This window comes from Equus caballus, chromosome 9, assembly GCF_041296265.1.
Source record: "Equus caballus isolate H_3958 breed thoroughbred chromosome 9, TB-T2T, whole genome shotgun sequence".
Lineage (NCBI taxonomy): Eukaryota > Metazoa > Chordata > Mammalia > Perissodactyla > Equidae > Equus > Equus caballus.
Genome location: NC_091692.1, coordinates 69,140,298 through 69,162,509, shown reverse-complemented (window position 1 = coordinate 69,162,509; position 22,212 = coordinate 69,140,298). Strand labels below are relative to the sequence as shown.

Below are 22,212 nucleotides of genomic sequence, written 5' to 3'. Positions count from 1 at the left end.
TTTCTCATCAAAGCTATTTGAATAACTTTGAAAAATTAAATTTTTGCTAGACTAGAGCTGTAATGGACTATAATATGAAAAACTGCTAACAACTAGATTATTTCTCTAATTTGATGGTGCGGTAAGAACCTCCCTCCGCTTCCTTGTGATCAAATAGCTCACAGTGTTTGAAATGGTTTGCCAGCCTCACTTGCTACAGCAAACAATAGGTGTCGGCATTTTAAACTGACCTTTAATTCTTCTGAACCAGCACATTATTTCTGGCTTGTTGGTTGTATAGAGGAAACGAAAAACAAAAGCAGCCTTAATAATTTTCACATCTGTCACTGAAAGTGGTACATGGAAAACGCTTGTTAAAATGATCACCCATGTCCTACCTTCCTCCATAATGTTTCCTCCTAATCAAGACAGACAGGCAATGAAGAGGTTCAGACCACTGCAAAGATTCAAAAAGGAGTAAAAAGCACTTGTATTTTTGTGCACTTGAAACTTAAATGAAGCAAGTCAAATGTATCTATATCCTTATGCACATCTGACTTCACTTACCACTACAATGAAATACTGAGTCCAAATTTTTTTAAAAATTGATTTCAGAGGCCATCTTATGATAAGATCATCTTTCTTATGATAAGGTCATTTTTCTCTATCAAATAGGTGAGCACTGATTTTACTCAGGAAGACTCAACAGGTTTGGAAACTGCTTTGCTGTATAAATTAAAGGTTGAATATTTTAATAAATGAAACTGATTATGGGCAGACGTTAATACCTTATAATGAACCAAAATTGACATAAGAATAAGAAACCACAACAATTTCCTCCACATGCCGACTTGTATGTCTTTTGAATTTCCTATGCATAGAGGTGATGTTTTTCTGTGCCATTCATGCTCTCAACCAGATCCTAAAGACACATGTTAAGAAAATAACTGGACAAGGTCAGGGCCACACTTTGTAGTAAGACGATCTCTGGGTTCGGAACTGGTCTGCACATGCATGAAAGCTGTGACCTTGGCCTCATTAGAATCATGACCCAATGAAGGGAGCTAATTGGCCTATTTTTGCAAATGTGTGAATATAAACCACATTTCATTTTGCCTTGATTATATCTGACCCAAGTAAACTGGGAATACATAGTTATGTAGCATTGACATTCAACTAGTTTTTATATGAAAATAAAAGCCAAGCTAATTTCCTTCATATTTATTAAATAAGTTCTTAGAAAACACAAACAGGTGTTATCTACTATAATTTGTAGCATCCTCTTCATTAAGAACTAGAGAGAAAATTCTAAAGGGTAACTTTTTGGCAGGTCATAGTTTCCAGTGAAGAGAGGCCATAGAAATCAGTCCAGGGCCAGCCTGGTGGTGTAGTGGTTAAGTGTGTGTGCTCCGCTTCGGCGGCCCAGGGTTTGCCTGGGTGCGGACCTACACAGCACTCATCAAGCCATGCTGAGGTGGCGTCACACATAGAAGAACTAGAAGGACACACAACTAGGATATACAACTATGTACTGGAGCTTTGGGGAGAGAAAAAAAAAAAGGAAGATTGGCAACAGACGTTAGCTTAGGGCCAATCTTCCTCACCAAAAAGAATACCTTAAGAAAAAAGATCCCTACTTAGAAAAAAAAATCATAGTCCACATAGAATGCTGATTAACCACTAATAGAAACTGCTCTCAAAGCTTTCTATTTCCCTTTCCATTAATCAAGTACACAACTGCCTTTCTAAACTTTAGTTTCCTTATCTGTGAAATGGGGACAATGTCTACATCACTGGATTGCGAGGAGTCATTGATAAAATTAAAGACTCTCAGACAGTGCTGAGCATATACTAAATGCTCTCTTTCTTATAAAACTCGCAGTTCAACTTAAAGGTATGTAAAAACTATTATTGCAAAATCAGTCAAATTCTGCCATCCTCTGCAGGGAAGGGGCTACCCATATCAGTGCACGGTGAGATGCGGGAAATGCGTGCACAGGATCGATCTCATAAGGAAGTGGACAGGGCCTTGGAAGACCATTTGTTGAGGCTTAAATACGTGCCCAGCACTGTACTGAACATTTACACACAGTCTGAGTTAATCCTTGAAACCACCATCTCCACTGAAAACATTTGTAAACTCAGGCAACCCGTTTAATAGTGCACCATCTCTGGGAACTCTGAGCAGCTCTCAAAATTAGTGTGATCAGATAAATATACAGGCAAAGCACCTACATAAATAGCCATGGAAGTTCCATGAAAGGGAAGGCAGAGACTATCTCAGGTTGGCCACAGACTTTCAGGGAAAGCTTCTCTGCAAAGCTCCTGCAAAGCTCCTGCTCGTGGATCAGTAGTGTCGGCAGCAGCTATGCAAGGGTAGAAATCTGTCGTGTGAGGGGAGCAGGGGTGTGCATGAGAGGGCCTTCCTAGAATAGTGTCTCTTTCCAGCCCTCAAAGATTGAGGCTTCTGGTGAAAAACCATCTTACTACTCTCAGAACTGACTCTGTTTACTGGGCATGCCCAACAGCCACGGATAAGGGGCACTAAAGATAAAAGGTAGTGAGCAAAGTAAAAAAAACAGTTGAATACAGGAGTCACTAGCTGTTGCTATAACCCTGGAATAGCCTTATGTTAAAGACAAGTGAAGTAAACTACACAAAGAAAAAAGTTCTCTTCGAAATTAGAGAGCAACTCAAATGTTCAAAAACCTATGTAAATGGGAAAACCAAGTTTATTATTAGCTACTAAAATATGCGCTTCACGGACCCACCCTCTTCAGCCCTCCAAGCTACCTGAAAGAGCGGGGTGAAGCTCCTTGCCTGGAACAGTCTGCAGGCCCTAGCACACCCCAACAGCCCCAACTTGGCTTCAGCCAGAACCACTCTCTGGCAACTGTTGCATTTGCTTATACATCTTAATGAAGACTTCCTTTGAACAAGGGGCTAAAGAGTGTGAAAATCATTGCAGTAGGTTATCCCAAAGCTGAACTATGCAGGATTGAATAAAATGTATGTTAGCTATATCTGACCCAGACCATTCCTTTAGTAAACACATCATTGGCCAAATTTAGGCTTTTTACGACATCAGCCATGGTTAGATTTACACAATGGTGCTAGCGTGTGGAGTGGTTTTGGAAGCTCCATCAGATGCCAGTTTCTATAGCTACCATCTTCTTCCCAACCACCAATCTTCCTCCAGAAATAATCACTGTCCTGGCCAGAGGCGAACGTCAAAACTGAGGAGGTTCAGACGCTAAATTTTAAATTGTCCGTTCTAAAATGTCAACTCAATGAAATATGCTACTAAAAAAGAGCCAACAGTCAATTACAGGACAGCTCTAGCTAAAGCTTAATAAGAAGAAATAGCTAGAAACCATAAAATGTACATATAAAAAACACAAAATAAGTTTCGTGTCTTTGGTTACTTATCGCAATACATGAAATGCACAATTCAGTAAATGGGCAGCATTTCACTAATTTTATCTAGGCCTGCCCCAATTTTTTTTTTTACTTTTACTAATAAGTGTCTAACTGATAATTCTTTATTAAAATTAACAAAAAACAGAAACCATAAATTTATAAGCTACAGGAGCCGGTTTGCTCCCATGAAATGTTTATCATATGTATTGAATTCCATGACTTCTTTTGGGACCATAATATACCCAATTTAACATAGAAATTTAGTTTACATACCAACAGAGGTGAAAAATTGCAGAATTATCTATTCTTCCCATAAGAAAAATCTTTCTTCCTAATTCATCATACAAACTATAGTTTCTAACCAGTCTTTATTTCTAAACAAACAAAAATGAAAAGGCCAAAGAAAAAACAGAATCTCACACACATGAAAATCATGATCAAAACAGACTTCAATACTTGCCAATTACTGGGGAAAAGCAGTAAAATTTATTGTACTAAAGGAGAGGTTATCCTTTATGAATCCCCAATTTAGAGAATCATGTAGCATTCCCATAATAACTAAAAATAAATACAAGTAAGGGAAGAGAATACATTTATCATTAAAAATTTGAGTCTAATTCTACCGAATTGGGAGTTTATTGACAGAGACTCTCTAATAAACATGATAACTGAAATGTGCCTTGGAGCTGTAACAAGAAGCTTTTTGCCAAAGTTAAATTTTGACGGATTCTATAATCACACTTACTCTGGAAGCTTAGGCTAAGGACTTAGCTCTCACTGAATAGTTTGCGATTTTACTACGAAACATCACGTACTTCAAATACATTAGCAATATTCGGCCTGTAGAATATCTATGACATTTTAAAAACCCACAAAATGTTAATTTTGGGCAACAACTTTTAAGAAAGTAAAAATCCTTAAAAATTCTAAAGCCATAGAAAATCAGGCTGGAAATATTTTAACTGTGGAGAAAAAATTCATGGAATTTTAAACTATCAAATCTACATTCTTCTCTATGAACACAGTATGCATCTATTTCCTTAAAACTATTTTGGAGCCAGTCAACATCCAAAAATAAAAATATTATTCTTCCTATCTTGGTTCATAATTTAATGAATCAATAATGCTATCTTAGCCAACAACACAGGTAACCTGCATTATGTCAGATATATAAAATTGATACAGAAATCATCTAAAAGCTTTGAAATATTAGAACTGAAGGCTTTCTGCATTTGTAAATTAATGGCTTTTGGGAGGGAGGAACTAAGCTACTTAAAGACACTGTGACATCTTCACATCTACAAAGGGAAAACTACTAATACCAGTTTTTAAAACTCACAAGTTATAATAATGTAAAACAAATTTGTCATTTTAGCTGATTTTCAATATGTGTATACATGCAATATAAATTACAAATGTAATGTATAACATTACAATATCAACTAAAATAAAACAATGACGTACAAAATCCTTATGATAAATAAAAGTATTGCATTTAATGTCATTTTCTTGAAAACAAAAATCATCAAATTCCTTAATACTGTATCAAACATAAACAAAACCAGTTCAAATTAGAGGAAACGTATGCCAACACCAGCTTCTGACGATAAAAATGAAGGAGTTAAAGCCCTGCAGTTTGTCTGATATAGGTCAGATAATCACAGAAACAAAATAACACTTAACATTATTTATTTCATCTTTCTGCACACTGAAGGAGAGCATTATAGACAGCAGAGTTCTGTCCCACCAGAAAATTATTTACACCCATTTATTTAGCTAGAAACACTAGCTTGAAGAGGTACTGGTATGTTCCATTTGTAATCATTGCCCTACAGCAAACAACTGTCTTAAACTTGGAGCATGTTGAAGAAAATATCTCATAAATCTTTTTTGTTCTTTTGAGTCTCAATCACTAAGAGTTCAAGAGAACTGTGGCGTCCTGGATGGTGTGATGAATGCAGTAAAATCAAGCAGTGTGTCTGTATTCTGAAAATACTCTTAAGTCCATACAAATGTTGCTTGGGTTGTGGAGCTCGTATTTCTTCTCGTGGCACTATGACATTTGAAGAACATTTGTTATGAAAGTTTCACACCAATTTTGTTTTGTTCCTTCTTCATTAGCCGCTGTGCTTCCTTTTCCATTTTCTTCCTTTGCTGTTCTGCTGCTCTCTTTTCTCTGTCTGCTATCTTCTGCTGCCTGAAAAGAAATAGATTCATATTTTTACTTTTAGAACATACCAACCAGGTAAAATGGCAAATAAACTCAAAGTTTATAAGTCTTCATTCTTCTCATTGCTTTGAAAATTTCAAAGATTTTCAAAAACAGTATCTTTTAATTCTTAGAAGATGGCTTGCAAAATAGAAGTATTATCTCTATTTTACAAATAAATAAAATGAGGCACAAAGGCTAAGTGACTTGGCCAAATTCCTAAGATTAAGTACAAGGATAAGAACCTACATCTCCTGACCCCCTTCTTCAGATTATTTTCACTAAAACACTACTTCCATTGGATCGTACCTTCTTTTTGATACCATTCAGACAACCTGATACTGAGGATTAAATCTCCAGTTATTACAATAGTTAAAAACAGTCAGTTAAAGGATGTCAAAAACACATATGTGCAGCGGCTGGCCCCGTGGCCGAGTGGTTAAGTTCGAGTGCGCTGTGCTGCAGGCGGCCCAGTGTTTCGTTCGTTCAAATCCTGGGCGCAGACATGGCACTGCTCATCAAACCACGCTGAGGCAGCGTCCCACATGCCACAACTAGAAGAACCCACAACGAAGAATATACAACCATGTACGGGGGCGCTTTGGGGAGAAAAAGGAAAAAGATAACATCTTTAAAAAAAAAACAAAAAACAACATGTGCAGAACACAAGGCAAAAAACAAATGGAAACTTAAGACACACATTCCAACTAAAAGCTAGAAATCTATATAAGGATTAACGTTTCACCAGCTCTACTAAAGAAGGGGCAGAATGGTAGATATTTACTAATTACACATTACGGAATACTTACCCCCTCCCTAGCCCCTCCTGACAACTCCACTGACCAAAAATCACTACACTTCTCTTATCCTGATTGACTCATTTGTGTGGGGAGTAGCAGTGGGATGACCAAATAGGAGAAAGGAGAGGGGACACAAGTTGGCTCTGGATCTGAAGGTTGAGGGTATGAGAAAATAAATCAAGAAGCATACAAGGTCGAGGACGGAAGCTGTAGGTCACAACTGGGCACGGGATAGGCAGCACCAGGCTATATACAGAAAAATCCAGTGTGGATTACCTGTATAAGGGACAACTCAAAGCTGACTCTAGTGAGTGAAACGAACATACAATTCTCAACCGTGCTTATGAATGGGAGTAAGCAGAGTTATGGATGACCAAAATTCAAGAAAGTAGAAAGATTTATTTTAGGCAACATTTTGACCTTCACCATCAATTAACTAAAGTTTCAAAAGAATAGTTTCAAAACAATCTACTTTTCACTACCTCTGCTCACTTTCAAGCAAAACTGATAAGGTGCACTAAAAAAGCCAAAACACCAACGGCAAAAAATGAGATAGGAAAAGAATCATACAGGGCTGGTTAGGTTACAAACAAATAAGATAATCAAGTTTTGACCTGGTTACTAGTTGAAATATAAACATCAACAATTAATGTTCTTGGCATAGGAGGCAACTTAGAGATTACTGCAGACAAAATATATCTTCCCTGTCCAGATACATGCATGGAATTACTGAAGTACCCGAATCTTCTTCCGTAATGATACTGATTCATGGTACTGGTAGTGTTTAAAGCGGCACTGGGAAACAGCCTGAGTCAGAGGATAAGCGGTGCGGATACACTTTGAAAATTCTCAGTGTTGCTCTAGGGGCAGCAGCAATGCATGGAAGCCTGCATGTCTCTTCGACTCTACTTCGACAGCTTGCAGCATGAAGCATGTCTATTACTAATCGGCTCCCTCTCCCAAGCTGTTATGTAATATAAAACACTAAGTTGGGGGGCTTCTTTGTCTTGTTTTATTCAGGGTGCAAGAGGATAAAGTGGAAAAGAGAAGGTTTTTGCATGGTGAATGTGAAGATACTTGTGAACTGACAAACTCAACAGTGCTGTCATTAAGATTACTGGATTCGAAACGAACAGTCCTTTCCTTTATCGTTGTGGTTAATGACACTAACCATCACTAGAATCCCTAAAACGTTCTAAAATACTCAGACTTCTATATCTATAATTTATCCAAAAAATAGAGTAAAAAAATTAGATAACATCTTTTTTTACGATCCATGCAACATAAATGTTGCCATTTATAATTTAAAAATATTTTCTTGACACACATCTAGGGCAGGAGCGAGAACACAACAGAGGAGCGACGGTGGAAACAGGTGACCAGAACCCTACTTAAACCCCCCGCAATTACTCCTAAACGCAGAGGGAAACTTTGGAGTTGCACACCTGAGCCCGCGGGGAGAGTCTCTCCCCGCCATTGGCGGGGAGACCCAGCCTGGTGCTCGGGGCGCCCGGAGGGTCCCAGAGAGAGACACGGAGGGCACGGAGGTCTCCCAGCTGCCGTTGCCCGCCCCGTGGGACTAGGGATTGCCGGAGATCTCGGAGAGGACCGGGGCGGGGGAACTTTCAAAGGCGGGTCCGGCGACCCGGTGGGGAAGCGCCAGAGCTCCCCCAGGCAGCAGACAAAACTCTCTGTCTGCCAGTAGCAGAGGGGCCACGCTGAGCACTCAGGGCTCCCGGCAGAGGACCGGAGAGAAGCCCAGAGGGCGGGGCGTCCCCCAGCTGCCGTTGCCCGCCCCGTGGGACTAGGGATTGCCGGAGATCTCGGAGAGGACCGGGGCGGGGGAACTTTCAAAGGCGGGTCCGGCGACCCGGAGGGGAAGCGCCGGAGCTCCGCCAGGCAGCAGACAAAACTCTCTGTGTGCCGGGAGCAGAGGGGCCACGCTGAGCATTCAGAGCTCCCGGCAGAGGCCCGGAGAGAAGCCCAGAGGGCGGGGCGACCCCCAGCTGCCGTTGCCCACCCGGTGAGGCTAGGGATTGCCGGAGATCTCGGAGAGGACTGGGGCTGGAGAGAGTTCCAGAGACCCAGCTTAGCAGCCTAGGGGGAAACCCTACAGGCTCACAGAAGCCTTAGGGAAAGCCTCTGCACAGCACCAGTAGAAGGCACCCAGCCGCCAGCCACAAGGCTGGAAGACCCCAGGGCAAAAGCAGCATAGCTAGGTGTACTAACCACAGACTGTAGAAGATGCCAATAGCTCTCCTGCGACCCATAGAGGACAAGTGAGATTTGGTGGGTGCCGACAGCAACGGAGTGACAAATAAAAGTGATCCCACCCCTGGCCGCTGGAAAAGCCCATAACACCGTTGCAGACCCCAAGGAGAGAGCGCATCTAGGTGGGCAACAACAGTAGGCACCTGCAGCCTGAAGCCCCCCGTGACGGCCCCCACGGCAGAGGAGGGAATCCAAAGGGCCACTGTGGCTACGAAGAGGGGCCCAGGCCCAGTTAGCAACTACGGACAGGGTTCCTGGTTGGTGAAGTATAAACAGCTGCTCCCCCCACCGCAGCAGCTGAAACAAGTGAAAGGAGCAACTAAACTCTATCTCCATGGGGAGGCACAAATCAACATCATCAAGCAATATGAAAAAATACATTAAATCTCCAGAACAGAAAGAAAGTAACAAATACACAGAAAACAATCCCAAAGAAAGTGAGATATATAACCTAAATGATGATGACTTCAAAACAGCCATCATTAAAATACTCACTGAGTTAAGAGAGAATTCTGACCGACAACTCAACGAGTTCAGGAGCTATGTCACAAAAGAGTTTGATACGATAAAGAAGAACCAAACAGAAATATTGGAAATGAAGAACACAATAGAGGAGATTAAGAAAAATCTAGATGCTCTGAACAGTAGGGCCGATAATATGGAGGAAAGAATTAGCAATTTGGAAGATGGCAATATAGAATTGTTGCAGGCAGAGGAGGAGAGAGAAGCAAGACTTAAAAGAAATGAAGAAACTCTCCGAGAATTATCAGACACAATTAGGAGATGCAACGTAAGGATTATAGGTATACCAGAGGGAGAAGAGAAGGAGAAAGGGGCAGAAAGCCTATTCAAAGAAATAATGGCTGAGAACTTCCCAAATCTGGTGAGGGAGATGGATCTTCAGGTGACAGAAGCCAATAGATCTCCAAACTTTATCAATGCAAGAAGACCAACTCCACGGCATATAGTAGTGAAGCTAGCAAAAGTCAACGACAAGGAGAAAATATTAAGGACAGCCAGGCAAAAGAAACTAACCTACAAAGGAACCCCCATCAGGCTATCAGCAGATTTCTCAGCAGAAACTTTACAGGCTAGAAGAGAGTGGAATGATATATTCAAAAATCTGAAGGACAAAAACCTACAGCCGAGAATTCTCTACCCAGCGAAAATATCCTTCAAATACGATGGAGAAATAAAAACTTTCCCAGATAAACAAAAATTAAGGGAGTTCATTGCCACAAAACCTCCTCTTCAGGAAATCCTCAGGAAAACCCTCATTCCTGAAAAATCCAAAAAAGGAAAGGGGCTACAAAACCAAGAGCAGAGGAGATAAGTAGAAGGACAACAACAGAGAGTAGCAGCTCTACATCAGAACAGATTAAACCATGGGACGAGAAACAAAGGAAACTGAAGAAAACCGGAAAACAAGACACAAAATGGTAGTGGTAGGCCCCCACATCTCAATAATCACTCTAAATGTAAATGGATTGAACTCCCCAATCAAAAGACACAGAGTGGCAGGATGGATCAAAGAACAAGATCCAACAATATGCTGCCTCCAGGAAACACACCTCAGCCCCAAAGACAAACACAGACTCAGAGTGAAGGGATGGAGAACAATACTCCAAGCTAATAATGAACAAAAGAAAGCAGGTGTCGCTATACTAATATCAGACAAGGTAGATTTCAAAGCAAAACAGATAAAGAAAGACAAAGAGGGACAGTATATAATGATAAAAGGGACTCTCCACCAAGAAGACATAACACTTATAAATATATACGCACCCAACACAGGAGCACCAAAATTTGTAAAGCAACTCTTAATAGAACTAAAAGAAGACATCAACAACAATACAATAATAGTAGGGGACCTCAACACACCATTAACACCAATGGACAGAACATCCAGACAGAAAATCAACAAGGAAATAATAGAATTAAATGAAAAATTAGACCAGATGGACTTAATAGATATATATAGAACACTTCATCCAAAAACAGCAGGTTACACATTCTTCTCAAGTGCACATGGAACATTCTCAAGGATTGACCATATTTTGGGAACCAAAGCAAACATCAATAAATACAAGAGAGTTGAAATAATATCAAGCATCTTTTCTGATCATAACGCTATTAAACTAGAAATCAACTACAAGAAAAAAGCAGAGAAAGGTGCAAAAATGTGGAGACTAAACAACACGCTTCTCAACAAACAATGGATCATTGAAGAAATTAAAGAAGAAATCAAATATTATCTGGAGACAAATGAAAATGAGAACACGACATACCAAATCATTTGGGATGCAGCAAAAGCAGTCCTAAGAGGGAAATTCATCGCAATACAGGCTCACCTCACTAAACAAGAAAAAGCTCACGTAAGCAACCTCAAACGACACCTAACAGAACTAGAAAAAGAAGAACAAACAAGGCCCAGAGTCAGTAGAAGGAGGGAAATAATAAAAATAAGAGCAGAAATAAACGATATTGAAACAAAAAAGACAATAGAAAGGATCAATGAAACAAAGAGTTGGTTCTTCGAAAGAATTAACAAAATTGACAAACCCCTAGCCAGACTCACCAAGAAAAGAAGAGAGAAATCGCAAATTAATAAAATCAGGAATGACAGAGGAGAAATCACAACAGATACCAATGAAATACAAGAGATCATAAGAGAATACTATGAAAAACTATATGCCAACAAATTGAACAACCTGGAAGAAATGGACAAATTCCTAGACTCCTACAATCTCCCCAAACTGAATCAGGAAGAAATGGAGAATCTGAATAGACCAATCACAAGTAAGGAAATAGAAACGGTAATCAAAAACCTCCCCAAAAACAAGAGTCCAGGACCAGACGGCTTCTCTGGAGAATTCTACCAAACATTCAAAGAAGACTTAATACCTATTCTCCTCAAACTGTTCCAGAAAATTGAGAAAGATGGAGAACTCCCTAACACATTCTATGAAGCCAACATCACTCTGATCCCCAAACCTGACAAGGACAACACAAAGAAGGAGAACTACAGGCCGATATCACTGATGAACATAGATGCAAAAATCCTCAACAAAATTTTGGCAAACCGATTACAGCAATACATCAAAAAGATTATACACCATGATCAAGTGGGATTTATACCAGGGACACAGGGATGGTTCAACATCCGCAAGTCAATCAACGTGATACACTACATCAACAAAATGAAAACCAAAAACCACATGATCATCTCAATAGATGCAGAGAAAGCATTCGACAAGATCCAACACCCATTTATGATAAAAACCCTCAGTAAAATGGGTATAGAAGGAAAGTACCTCAACATAATAAAGGCCATATATGATAGACCCACAGCCAACATCATACTCAACGGACAAAAGCTGAAAGCCATCCCTCTGAGGACAGGAACAAGACAAGGGTGCCCACTTTCACCACTCCTATTCAACATAGTTCTGGAGGTGCTGGCCAGAGCAATTCGGCAGGAAAAAGAAATAAAAGGAATCCAAATAGGTTACGAAGAAGTAAAACTCTCGTTGTTTGCAGACGACATGATCTTATACATAGAAAACCCCAAAGAATCCACAGAAAAACTATTAGAAATAATCAACAACTACAGCAAAGTAGCAGGCTATAAAATTAACGTGCATAAATCAGTAGCATTTCTATACACTAACAATAAACTAACAGAAAAAGAACTCAAGAACTCTATCCCATTCACAATCGCAACGAAAAGAATAAAATACCTTGGGATAAACTTAACCAAGGAAGTGAAGGATCTATACAATGAAAACTACAAGACTTTCTTGAAAGAAATAGGCGATGACATAAAGAGATGGAAAAACATTCCTTGCACATGGATTGGAAGAATAAACATAGTTAAAATGTCCATACTACCTAAAGCAATATACAGATTCAATGCTATCCCAATCAGAATCCCAAGAACATTCTTCACAGAAATTGAACAAACAATCCTAAAATTCATATGGGGCAACAAAAGACCGCGAATTGCTAAAGCAATCCTGAGCAAGAAAAACAAAGCTGGCGGAATCACAATCCCCGATTTCAAAACATACTACAAAGCTACAGTGATCAAAACAGCATGGTACTGGTACAAAAACAGGTCCACAGATCAATGGAACAGAATTGAAAGCCCAGAGATAAAACCACACATCTATGGACAGCTAATCTTCGACAAAGGAGCAGAGGGCCTACAATGGAGAAAAGAAAGTCTCTTCAACAAATGGTGCTGGGAAAACTGGACAGCCACATGCAAAAGATTGAAAATTGACCATTCTTTTTCACCACACACCAAAATAAACTCAAAATGGATCAAAGACCTAAGGATTAGGCCTGAGACAATAAGTCTTTTGGAAGAGAATATAGGCAGTACACTCTTTGACATCAGTTTCAAAAGAATCTTTTCGGACACTGTAACTCCTCAGTTGAGGGAAACAATAGAAAGAATAAACAAATGGGACTTCATCAGACTAAAGAGCTTCTTCAAGGCAAGGGAAAACAGGATTGAAACAAAAAAACAGCTCACTAATTGGGAAAAAATATTTACAAGCCACTTATCCGACAAAGGGTTAATCTCCATAATATACAAAGAACTCACACTGCTTAACAACAAAAAAACAAACAACCCGATCAAAAAATGGGCAGAGGACATGAACAGACATTTCTCAAAAGAAGATATGAATATGGCCAATAGACACATGAAAAGATGTTCATCATCGCTAATCATCAGGGAAATGCAAATCAAAACTACACTAAGATATCACCTTACCCCCGTTAGATTGGCAAAAACATCCAAAACCAAGAACGACAAATGTTGGAGAGGTTGTGGAGAAAGAGGAACCCTCATACACTGTTGGTGGGAATGCAAACTGGTACAGCCACTATGGAAAACAGTATGGAGATTTCTCAAAAAGTTAAAAATAGAAATACCCTATGACCCAGCCATCCCATTACTGGGTATCTATCCTAAGAACCTGATATCAGATATCTCAAGAGTCCGTTGCACCCCTATGTTCATCGCAGCATTATTTACAATAGCCAAGACGTGGAACCAGCCTACATGCCCAGAAACTAATGATTGGATAAAGAAGATGTGGTATATATACACAATGGAATACTACTCAGCCATAAAAAAAGACGAAATTGGCCCATTCACAACAATGTGGATGGACCTCGAGGGTATTATGTTAAGCGAAATAAGTCAGTCAGAGAAAGACGAACTCTATATGACTCCACTCATAGGTGGAAATTAGTATATTGAGAAGGAGATCTGATTGGTGGTTACCAGGGAAAAGGGGGGGTGGGGGGAGGGTACGGAGGGGGAAGTGGTGTACCCACAACATGACTAACAAAAATGTACAACTGAAATCTCACAAGGTTGTAATCTATCATAACATTAATAAAAAAAAAAAAAAATATTTTCTTTATGGCGAATAATGATTAAATAGAAACAAAATATTTAAAACTCTCCCAACTTTACTGACTTTTAAAATGTGAGGGGCTAGCCCCATGGCCGAGTGGTTAAGTTTGTGCGCTCCGCTCCAGCAGCCCAGGGGTTTCGCCAGTTCAAATCCTGGGCACAGACACGGCACCACTCATCAAGCCATGCTGAGGTGGCATCCCACATGCCACAAGTAGAAGGACCCAGCACTAAAAAAAAAATACACAACTGTGTACCGGGGGGCTTTGGGAGAAAAAGGAAAAATAAAATCTTTAAAAATAATAATAATAAAATGTGACCCTTATCTGTTAAAAAAAAATGCTGAAAACAAAAGGATAAGACTTTCAAAAACAAAAAAAGTTAGCCATAACTCTCAGTTATTTAACTGCACCCTCTGCTGGCTGTTCAAAGTAATTGTAATTTATTGATAAAGACAGGAAAGGAAAATACAAAAATGAAAACATTTCGTTAAGATAGACAAAGAGTAATTCATTTTCTATCTCTTTATAAAAACAATCTTTTAAAACAAAAAAAACTCTTATATCGCTATATGTTACTATGTCATCTTTAAAAATGCAAAAGTAATTTAGATACAGTTAAATATCTGGTTTTCATCAGTGATGACAGTCACAAACTCTTAAAGTTTCTGTTTACTCTTTGACCTAATGCAGCAATAGCAAGAATTAAACTTATTGCTCACAAAAACAAAGAAAGAAAAATTTACCAACCAACAAAAACGAACTTGAAAACCTCGAGAATAATACTTTCTTTTCTGTAAAATGGGTAGTACCTGACATATCATTTACCTCACAGTGCTTTCAGTATATCAATGGAGATATATACACAAATGCAGACTGCTATATAAGTTATTTTCATTCAAATGTCTGGTGGTAGGCACTATGCTAGACCATGAGGAAACAAAAATAAAGGTATAATTTCTGACCTAGAGGATTATATAGTGGTGGCTCACATTTCACAGCAGGACATTTCAAGAGATAAGTACGTTTTACAGGGCATGAAGTATTATCCTGTAGTATGGTGTATATATATAAAAAATCTCATTTGCCATTAATAAAGTTATTACTCTTTTCTTTCTATAATGCTTTAAATTCTGGGTTTCTGTGAGGTTTTAATCATATAAAATAGCACATGTAGTCTGAAATACAAAAAAGTATCTCATATTATCTAAGGTTCAAGTGAGAGAGAATAAAGAAAAATATGACATTTGGCAGGATAAGCTTTCTTGACCTTAAACGCAACATGAACAAATCTACTTCTACTCAAGTTGCAATGTAAATATTACTCAAATACCTCAGAACTTCTTCTGCTTGCCAAGCCGCATCTTCTTCCTCTTCCCATGCATTGGTATTTTCCTGCCAGGTGTCTAAGTCACCTAATTCAGGCTACGACAAAAAACAAAACAATATCACAATAATAAAGAGCTATCTTTCTCCACTTAGCAGTCACGAAGAGTACCTTTTAAGACATAACTCAGACTATGCCACTCCCCTCTATCTTCTCCACTTCCTTCCCACATCCTATACTAGGCCCAAATGATTTGGCCCCTGGTTTGCCTGGAACTGAGGGGTTTCCCATGACACATGACTTTCAGTATTCAGCCAGTCCTGGGCAAGTGCAGCTTTCTTCCTATTTTATGTTTTAAAGGATACTCCTTTTATATTAACTTTTCTTTTTTTTTTTTGCCTATTTTAGTTTGCAATGAACAAGAATAGAACATTTCTTCTTTCTGTTTCTTTTTCTTTTCAGTAAGAGGAACGGGGTGGGGAGGGAGAGGGGAAAGAGAAGAGATAGACTGGTCCCAGACTGCATTAGAGATGCTTGACTGGCCTACTGAGGAGATGACCTGGAAGCACCCAAGTTTTCAAACTAGCACAGCCATCTTCATTTAAGTATACACAATTTATAGATTTTTTCAGTGGCATTTACTATCTGGGTCTCAGGCAAAAATGACAAATCAGGCAAAATTTACTCTTTATCAGAGTACTTCTACGTTGTGCTTCCTTTTGCCTGTCCTACTTACCTGATACTATCAGGCTGCCACTACCTTCCACTACTCCCCAGGCCAGACCTCTAAAAGTTCACTTCTTCCTTCCACAAACCAGTGAAAATGCTCATTCTGGAATGCTGAGTTAGGGATAGAGGTGATTATCTGCATAAAATAATTGTCACCAATCTGTGAATAGGCTTATTATATTCTCTTTTGAGCACTTACAAGTAAAAATGAAATAATATGTGTTGAGTTTTCTCCTCCCTAACCATAAATATTAATTATACCATCCTCTGTTAAAAAAATTTCTAAGTATTTCTGGTTACTTGCTTAATATAAATTTCTAAAAGTACAATAGCTAAATCAAAGAAAAGAAAGATTTTTAAAGCCACTGAAACAAAATATATGACCCTTTTGAAAAGGTGTACCAATTTATCCTGAGGAGAGCAGTAGGTGGAAGTCGTGTTTCCTTGTATCTTTGCCGATACTGCTAATAGACTTCTTTTCTATCTTTGCTAATTCATTAAGATTTAAAAATGGTGTCTTGTTATTTTACTTTGAATTTCTTTGAAAACTAATAAAATCAAACTTTTCTACGTTATCAAGTTATGTCTATTTCTTATTTGTAAACTTATCCATTTTTCCACTGAGGCATTTCACTTTTAATGTATAAAACATTTAGATACAAACAAAGTCAAACTACTAAGACCATAAAAAAAAAGAGATACTGATTCTTTAGCAGAGATGGGCTTTTAAACAAAAAAGAATAACTAGTAAAGGATAAGACTAATAGATTTGCTACATAAAAACTAAATACATCTGCCCATCAAAAACAGCCAAACCAAATTATTAAAATCAACAAAACTGAAAAATTGTAAAAGTGACAGAAAAACTTAACATCCTTAGTATAAAAAGAGCTATCACAACAGTACAAAGGACAAATTCCTGGAAAAAAAAGAATGTGCAGTTTAAAAGAAGAACCTAATTTGTGGAGTGGGTGGATTTTTGGTGTAGAGAACAAAGTGCAGTAGGTTACCGTTCTCTCCCAGGCAATGCCCCTTTATTTTGTCTGCCTGGGAGAAATATATGTGGAAACAGCATTGGAGACATTCTCCATCTACCCTATTTACCCCTTCCCAACTCTGTAAGTGGTTATATATTTACAATTAGTTAGGTGGCAAACATTTACTAACTCACTGGGTAGGTTTGAACTACTTTACCAATATGAATCAAAAATATATGAATAAAGTTTAAAATTTAGAAATACAAAGTAAAAAATTAAACATTATGACGCTATGCTATTTTAGAGAAATATCTACGGTGCTATTTATGCTCTCATAGCATCATGAACAAGACATCAAAATTTGTAATATTTACGTGTGTGATCATTTAATATTGTACCTCCCCCACTAGAATGCATCCTTCTTAGGCAAGGACCCTACCTGTTTTGCTACTTTCCACTATATTACTAGCACCTAAAAAGCACCTGGCATTAGTAGGAATATTTGTTGATCAATAAATTAAAAACATAAGTAAACATGGGTCCCCTGGGGAGAGGGGCCTCAGAAGCGCCTGTGCAGTATAGACAAATTGCAGATAGACAGATAGATGTGGTGGTCTAAAACTATGTCTGCAAATTCTTTGACACTTCTTCCTTCAAGAGGTGGAGCTTAATTCCTCTATCCTTGTATATGGGCTGGATTTAGTGACTAGCTTCCAATGAACAAAATAACATGGAGGTGACAATGAGTCACTTATAAGACTAAGCTATAAACAGGCATTCTGGCTTCACCTCTGCACTCTCTCTCTCTCTCTGTCAGGGATCACTTGTTCTGGGAAAGTCAGCTTCCTTAAGTCATAAGGAAACTCAAGCAGCCCTATCAAGAGCTCCATAGCAAGGAACTGAGGCTCCGTGCAACCAACCAGCATTAATTTCCAGGCACGTAAGTGAGCCACCTTTGAAACGAATCCTCCAATCTCAGCTGAGCCTTCAGATGCCTACAGCCCCAGCTAATGACTTGTGTCTGGAAACTCACTAGAAAACCTGAGCCAGAACCACCCAGTTTAGTTACCTCTGGATTCCTGATCCATAGAAACTAAATGATATAAAAAATATTTATCGCTGTTTTAAGCCACTAAGTGTGGGGCTGTTATACAACAATAGATAACTAATATAATCAATGAGTCAATTACTAAGCAATAATTAATCAAACTAAGCATGCTTAGGTTTAGGTCTGGAAAAGGGTTTAGACATTGGTGTTTTGAAAAAAATTCAAAGCTAATTCTGATATGCTTTCAAGGTTGAGAACTACAGCTATATACTTGCCTCACTATTTTTGTTCTTGAAAGTTTGCATTTAAGTCAAACTCATTTTAAGTCAAATCACACTTTAAATGTAGACGTACTCTACTAGGGAAACAATTCCTAACTCACTTAAAAATAACCTGCTATTAGGTTAAATTTTAGTGATACTCTCTTTAAAAATCATATCTTTAAATAACATTTGTCTCTATCTTGTAAATGTACAATGGAACTCTGATCTTAGTATCTTTTATCTTGGTATGAGTACCTTAGTATCTCAGTATGAGTAATTTACAATCTCATGAAAGTATAGGATTGGTGAAACTCCAGATTAACCTATTTCAAACGGCTAAACCTGTTTCACCGTCCCAGAAATAAAAAAACTATGTCCAATTCATTTTGTTTTTTTTCTTCTTTAAAGAAAACAGAAACAAAAACAGACCCCTGCTTAAATACCATTAACATACTTACAGACTGATGAATAAAAGGCATATCTTGTGTAGCTGCTAATCTACTAGAGAAACCTGTGCTACCATCCGGGATGCCAAAATTTAATGGTTCTCTCTTCTTAATAATGATCTGAAAGATTAATTGAAATAGAATTAGAGAAATATTTTACCCATCACTATATGAAAAAGACAAAATAATTAACTGACCAAAGCATTTTTTAATTACTTAAAATATCTTCTACCCTTCTTCTTTCAAAATTTACAAGGTAAAAACTAAAAAAAATAGTCTGTAAATACTATCAAAATTCCCAAGCAATTATTACACAAACCAGTTACATACTAAGAAAACTTGTATTTCACTTAAAAAGTAAGTAAATAAATTCTCATTTTCCTCCTTCTTCCCTACTTCGTCTAGCCCCTCCAAACATAATTAGGAACTTTTAGTCACTGCATTCAATAAGTACATGTATCAAATCCTACCAAAAGTATAACCAGCTCTCTAAGCATGTGGATATCTATGAATGCATTAACTCTTTCAAGCCAGTAGTGTTAGCTTTGTAGCCTAAAAGCATTTCATTCTAATTAATCTATTAAGGTTCTATTGTAATATACTGGGTTCCTACTGAGAGCAGCGATATACTTCCAAAATACAAGGTATTCATCTACTAAGAAACCCACTTAAACTCCTTGAACAATACACAACTTAATGCTTTTCAGCATTGAGACATTTGGACAACTCAACAAAAACAAGTGTGATTACAGAATGTAAACCTTATCAACCTTGAGAATGTAAAAATGTATAGCTGAAACCACCTGAGAGATAGATGGAGACAGAGGATCTCTAGCAGAGAAGTGTGGAATAAATAATGTCCTCATTTTATAAAGTATATTTATAAGAAATATTTTCTATGCTTGATTGAACAAGAAATGGAACTTTGTGTTCTTTTGGAATAGCAGAGTGACTGGTGAGGTAGACTGGAATAATAACATTATAATATCTGAAAGAGGGAGAAGAGGGGTCAGCATGGAATGAAGTAAATCCTCATTCACCATAGTATGAAGTCAGCGGACAATGTCTGTGATTGGTAAATCAAGAATAACAATGTAAGCATATTATATATAGCTATGGTAAAAAGAAAAAACACTAGAAGAAGCCTAAACAGAAAAACTTATGAGTAGCTGCTTCTGGAAAGTAGAACTGGCTATCAAGGGTGATGGGGCAGAAGTCTGTTGCTTTCCATAAATTCTTCTATATTCTTTTTTTGTTTTAATATCTTCTTTGTTTTGGTGAGGAAGATTGGCCCTGAGCTAACATCTGTTGCCAATATTCCTCTTTTTTTTCCCTCCCCAAAGCCCCAGTGCATAATTGTATATCCTAGTTGTAGGTCATTCTATTTCTTCTATGTGGGATGCTGCCATAGCATGGCTTGATGAGTGGTGTGTAGGTCCATGTCCAGGATCCGAACCAGTGAACCCTGGGCTGCTGAAGCAGAATGCATGAACTTAACCACTCGGCCATGGGGCGAGCCCCTTCTATATTCTTTGATTTAAACATTTTTTAAAATGTACATGTACTATTTTGATAAAAAGAAAGGAAAATACTCAGCTATTGTTCTTTTTCCAATAATTCCCTGCAACTTTAGGTAATATTCCACATTCTACTCAAAAGGGATTAAATAAGGAAGGAATGATTAACACAAACCCACAACAATTACTTCCAGTTCTCAGAGCTTTGCATCGGTTTTATAATGGTTACCAACATGGAAACTACTTCTCAGTTTGTAGACAGCACTAAACTGTGAACTCTTTTAAGGTTAGAATTATATCTTATTCACCTTAGTCTCCATAGCAGAGACTGGAGTCTAGAATCTGCTATATAATAGGATTTCAATAAATGCTTAGATATAATTTTAAAAGACTTGGGGGGACAACTTACTAGGGTCTATGTCTAGGTCACTTGAATACATAAACCTCTTTACATGATAGAAAACACAACAAATGGATAATTAGAATAGGTTTTCTAACAATTACTAATTATACTGTCTAATTTTAACTATAGGAATCTGAAAAGCAGTTTAATAGTTTAATCTCTAAACCACAAGTCTTTCAACATACTTTCTGAGTTTTCCTTATAGTCGGTGTCATGTCCTTAAAATAGTCAGGTTCCAGTTGTTCCAAAGCATTTTGTTGTGTTGCCACATTCCCATTCCCTCCTTCAATCTTTACACTTGTGGGTGCATCTTCATCCCAGGAAGTCCACTCTTCAACATCTGTCTAAATTTAATTGATCAATACTGTCAGCCACAAATTAACATCTCATTCATCACTTATTAGAAAAATGGGCTTTAAAAACATAGTTTTTCAAACATTTTTGGTCAACAGGAAAAATATAAATTTTATATCACATACCAAAACTAGGTCATAAGTTTAAAAAAATACCTAATTTTACTATGAGACAGTAAAAAACAAAAAGCAAAACAAAACAAAAGCAAATGCTTTGAAAACTGAACTGACATGAGAACTACAGCCCACAGAAGGAGGACCGGAACTTGCAACCTAAGCCTAACCACGTGGACTGCCTGATAAAGTGAAAAACAATCAACATTCTCAGTAGGATTTAAATTTTATAAGTTTATAAAATTTAAATTTAAATAAGATAGAGTCTCAAACATAATATTCAAAATGTCCATGAAACAGTCTGAAAATATCCAGGCAAACAAAAATCAAGAAATCTCAACCTGTATGTAAAAAGTCAATCAACTGATGCCAACCTCAAAATGATATTAATGTTGGAATTATCTAAGACTTTAAAACAGTTATTATAAAAATGCTCCAATAAGCAATAACAAACACTCTTAAAACCAATGGGAAAAAAACAGAAAATCTTGGCAAAGGAATAGAAAAGAAAATGAAGAACCAAATAAAAATTTTAGAATAAGAAAATATAACAACAACAAAAATCCTGACCATCACTATGAAATTAATTTCATGACCTACTAATGGTCTGCAATACAGTTTGAAAAATATGGCTCAGGAACACTTATTCAACCTTTTAAAAAAATTACCTGTTTAGGAACTGATGAATAATCAACTGTAGTTGGCAAAGTTATTTGGTCTCCACTTAATTTCCGTCCTCTGCCAGACCTAAAACAAAAATGAAATAATTTATTTCAAGAAGTACCAAAACAAGCATGGGTAAAAACACAATAGACAGTAACTTAAGGCGTAGAACAATTTTTCAATTTTAGAATTATTTATTTTAATAATTAAAAGTTGCTCATTAAGATATGAAAAGGCATGTATCAGATATCTTTTACATG

General features: G+C 37.7%; 1 protein-coding gene across 8 annotated transcripts in view; it reads right to left on the bottom strand.

Annotated features, from left to right (window-relative positions):
- Window positions 1-3,853: 3,853 nt before the first annotated feature.
- EBAG9 (estrogen receptor binding site associated antigen 9) overlaps window positions 3,854-22,212 on the bottom strand; it is a 31,546-nt gene continuing 13,187 nt past the window's right edge. For 7 of the 8 annotated variants that reach the window (XM_023648311.2, XM_070221336.1, XM_001495222.7 and 4 more), the window contains 5 exons: window positions 21,958-22,036; window positions 21,008-21,166; window positions 18,915-19,022; window positions 15,446-15,537; window positions 3,863-5,596 (listed from right to left, as the gene is read on the bottom strand). In XM_023648311.2, coding sequence (XP_023504079.1) covers window positions 5,476-5,596; window positions 15,446-15,537; window positions 18,915-19,022; window positions 21,008-21,166; window positions 21,958-22,036 — 559 coding nt within the window. In that variant the 3' untranslated portion in view covers window positions 3,863-5,475. Of the gene's footprint in view, window positions 5,597-15,445; window positions 15,538-18,914; window positions 19,023-21,007; window positions 21,167-21,957; window positions 22,037-22,212 lie in introns of all 8 variants that reach the window. The other variant, NM_001309284.2, reaches the window with a different exon arrangement.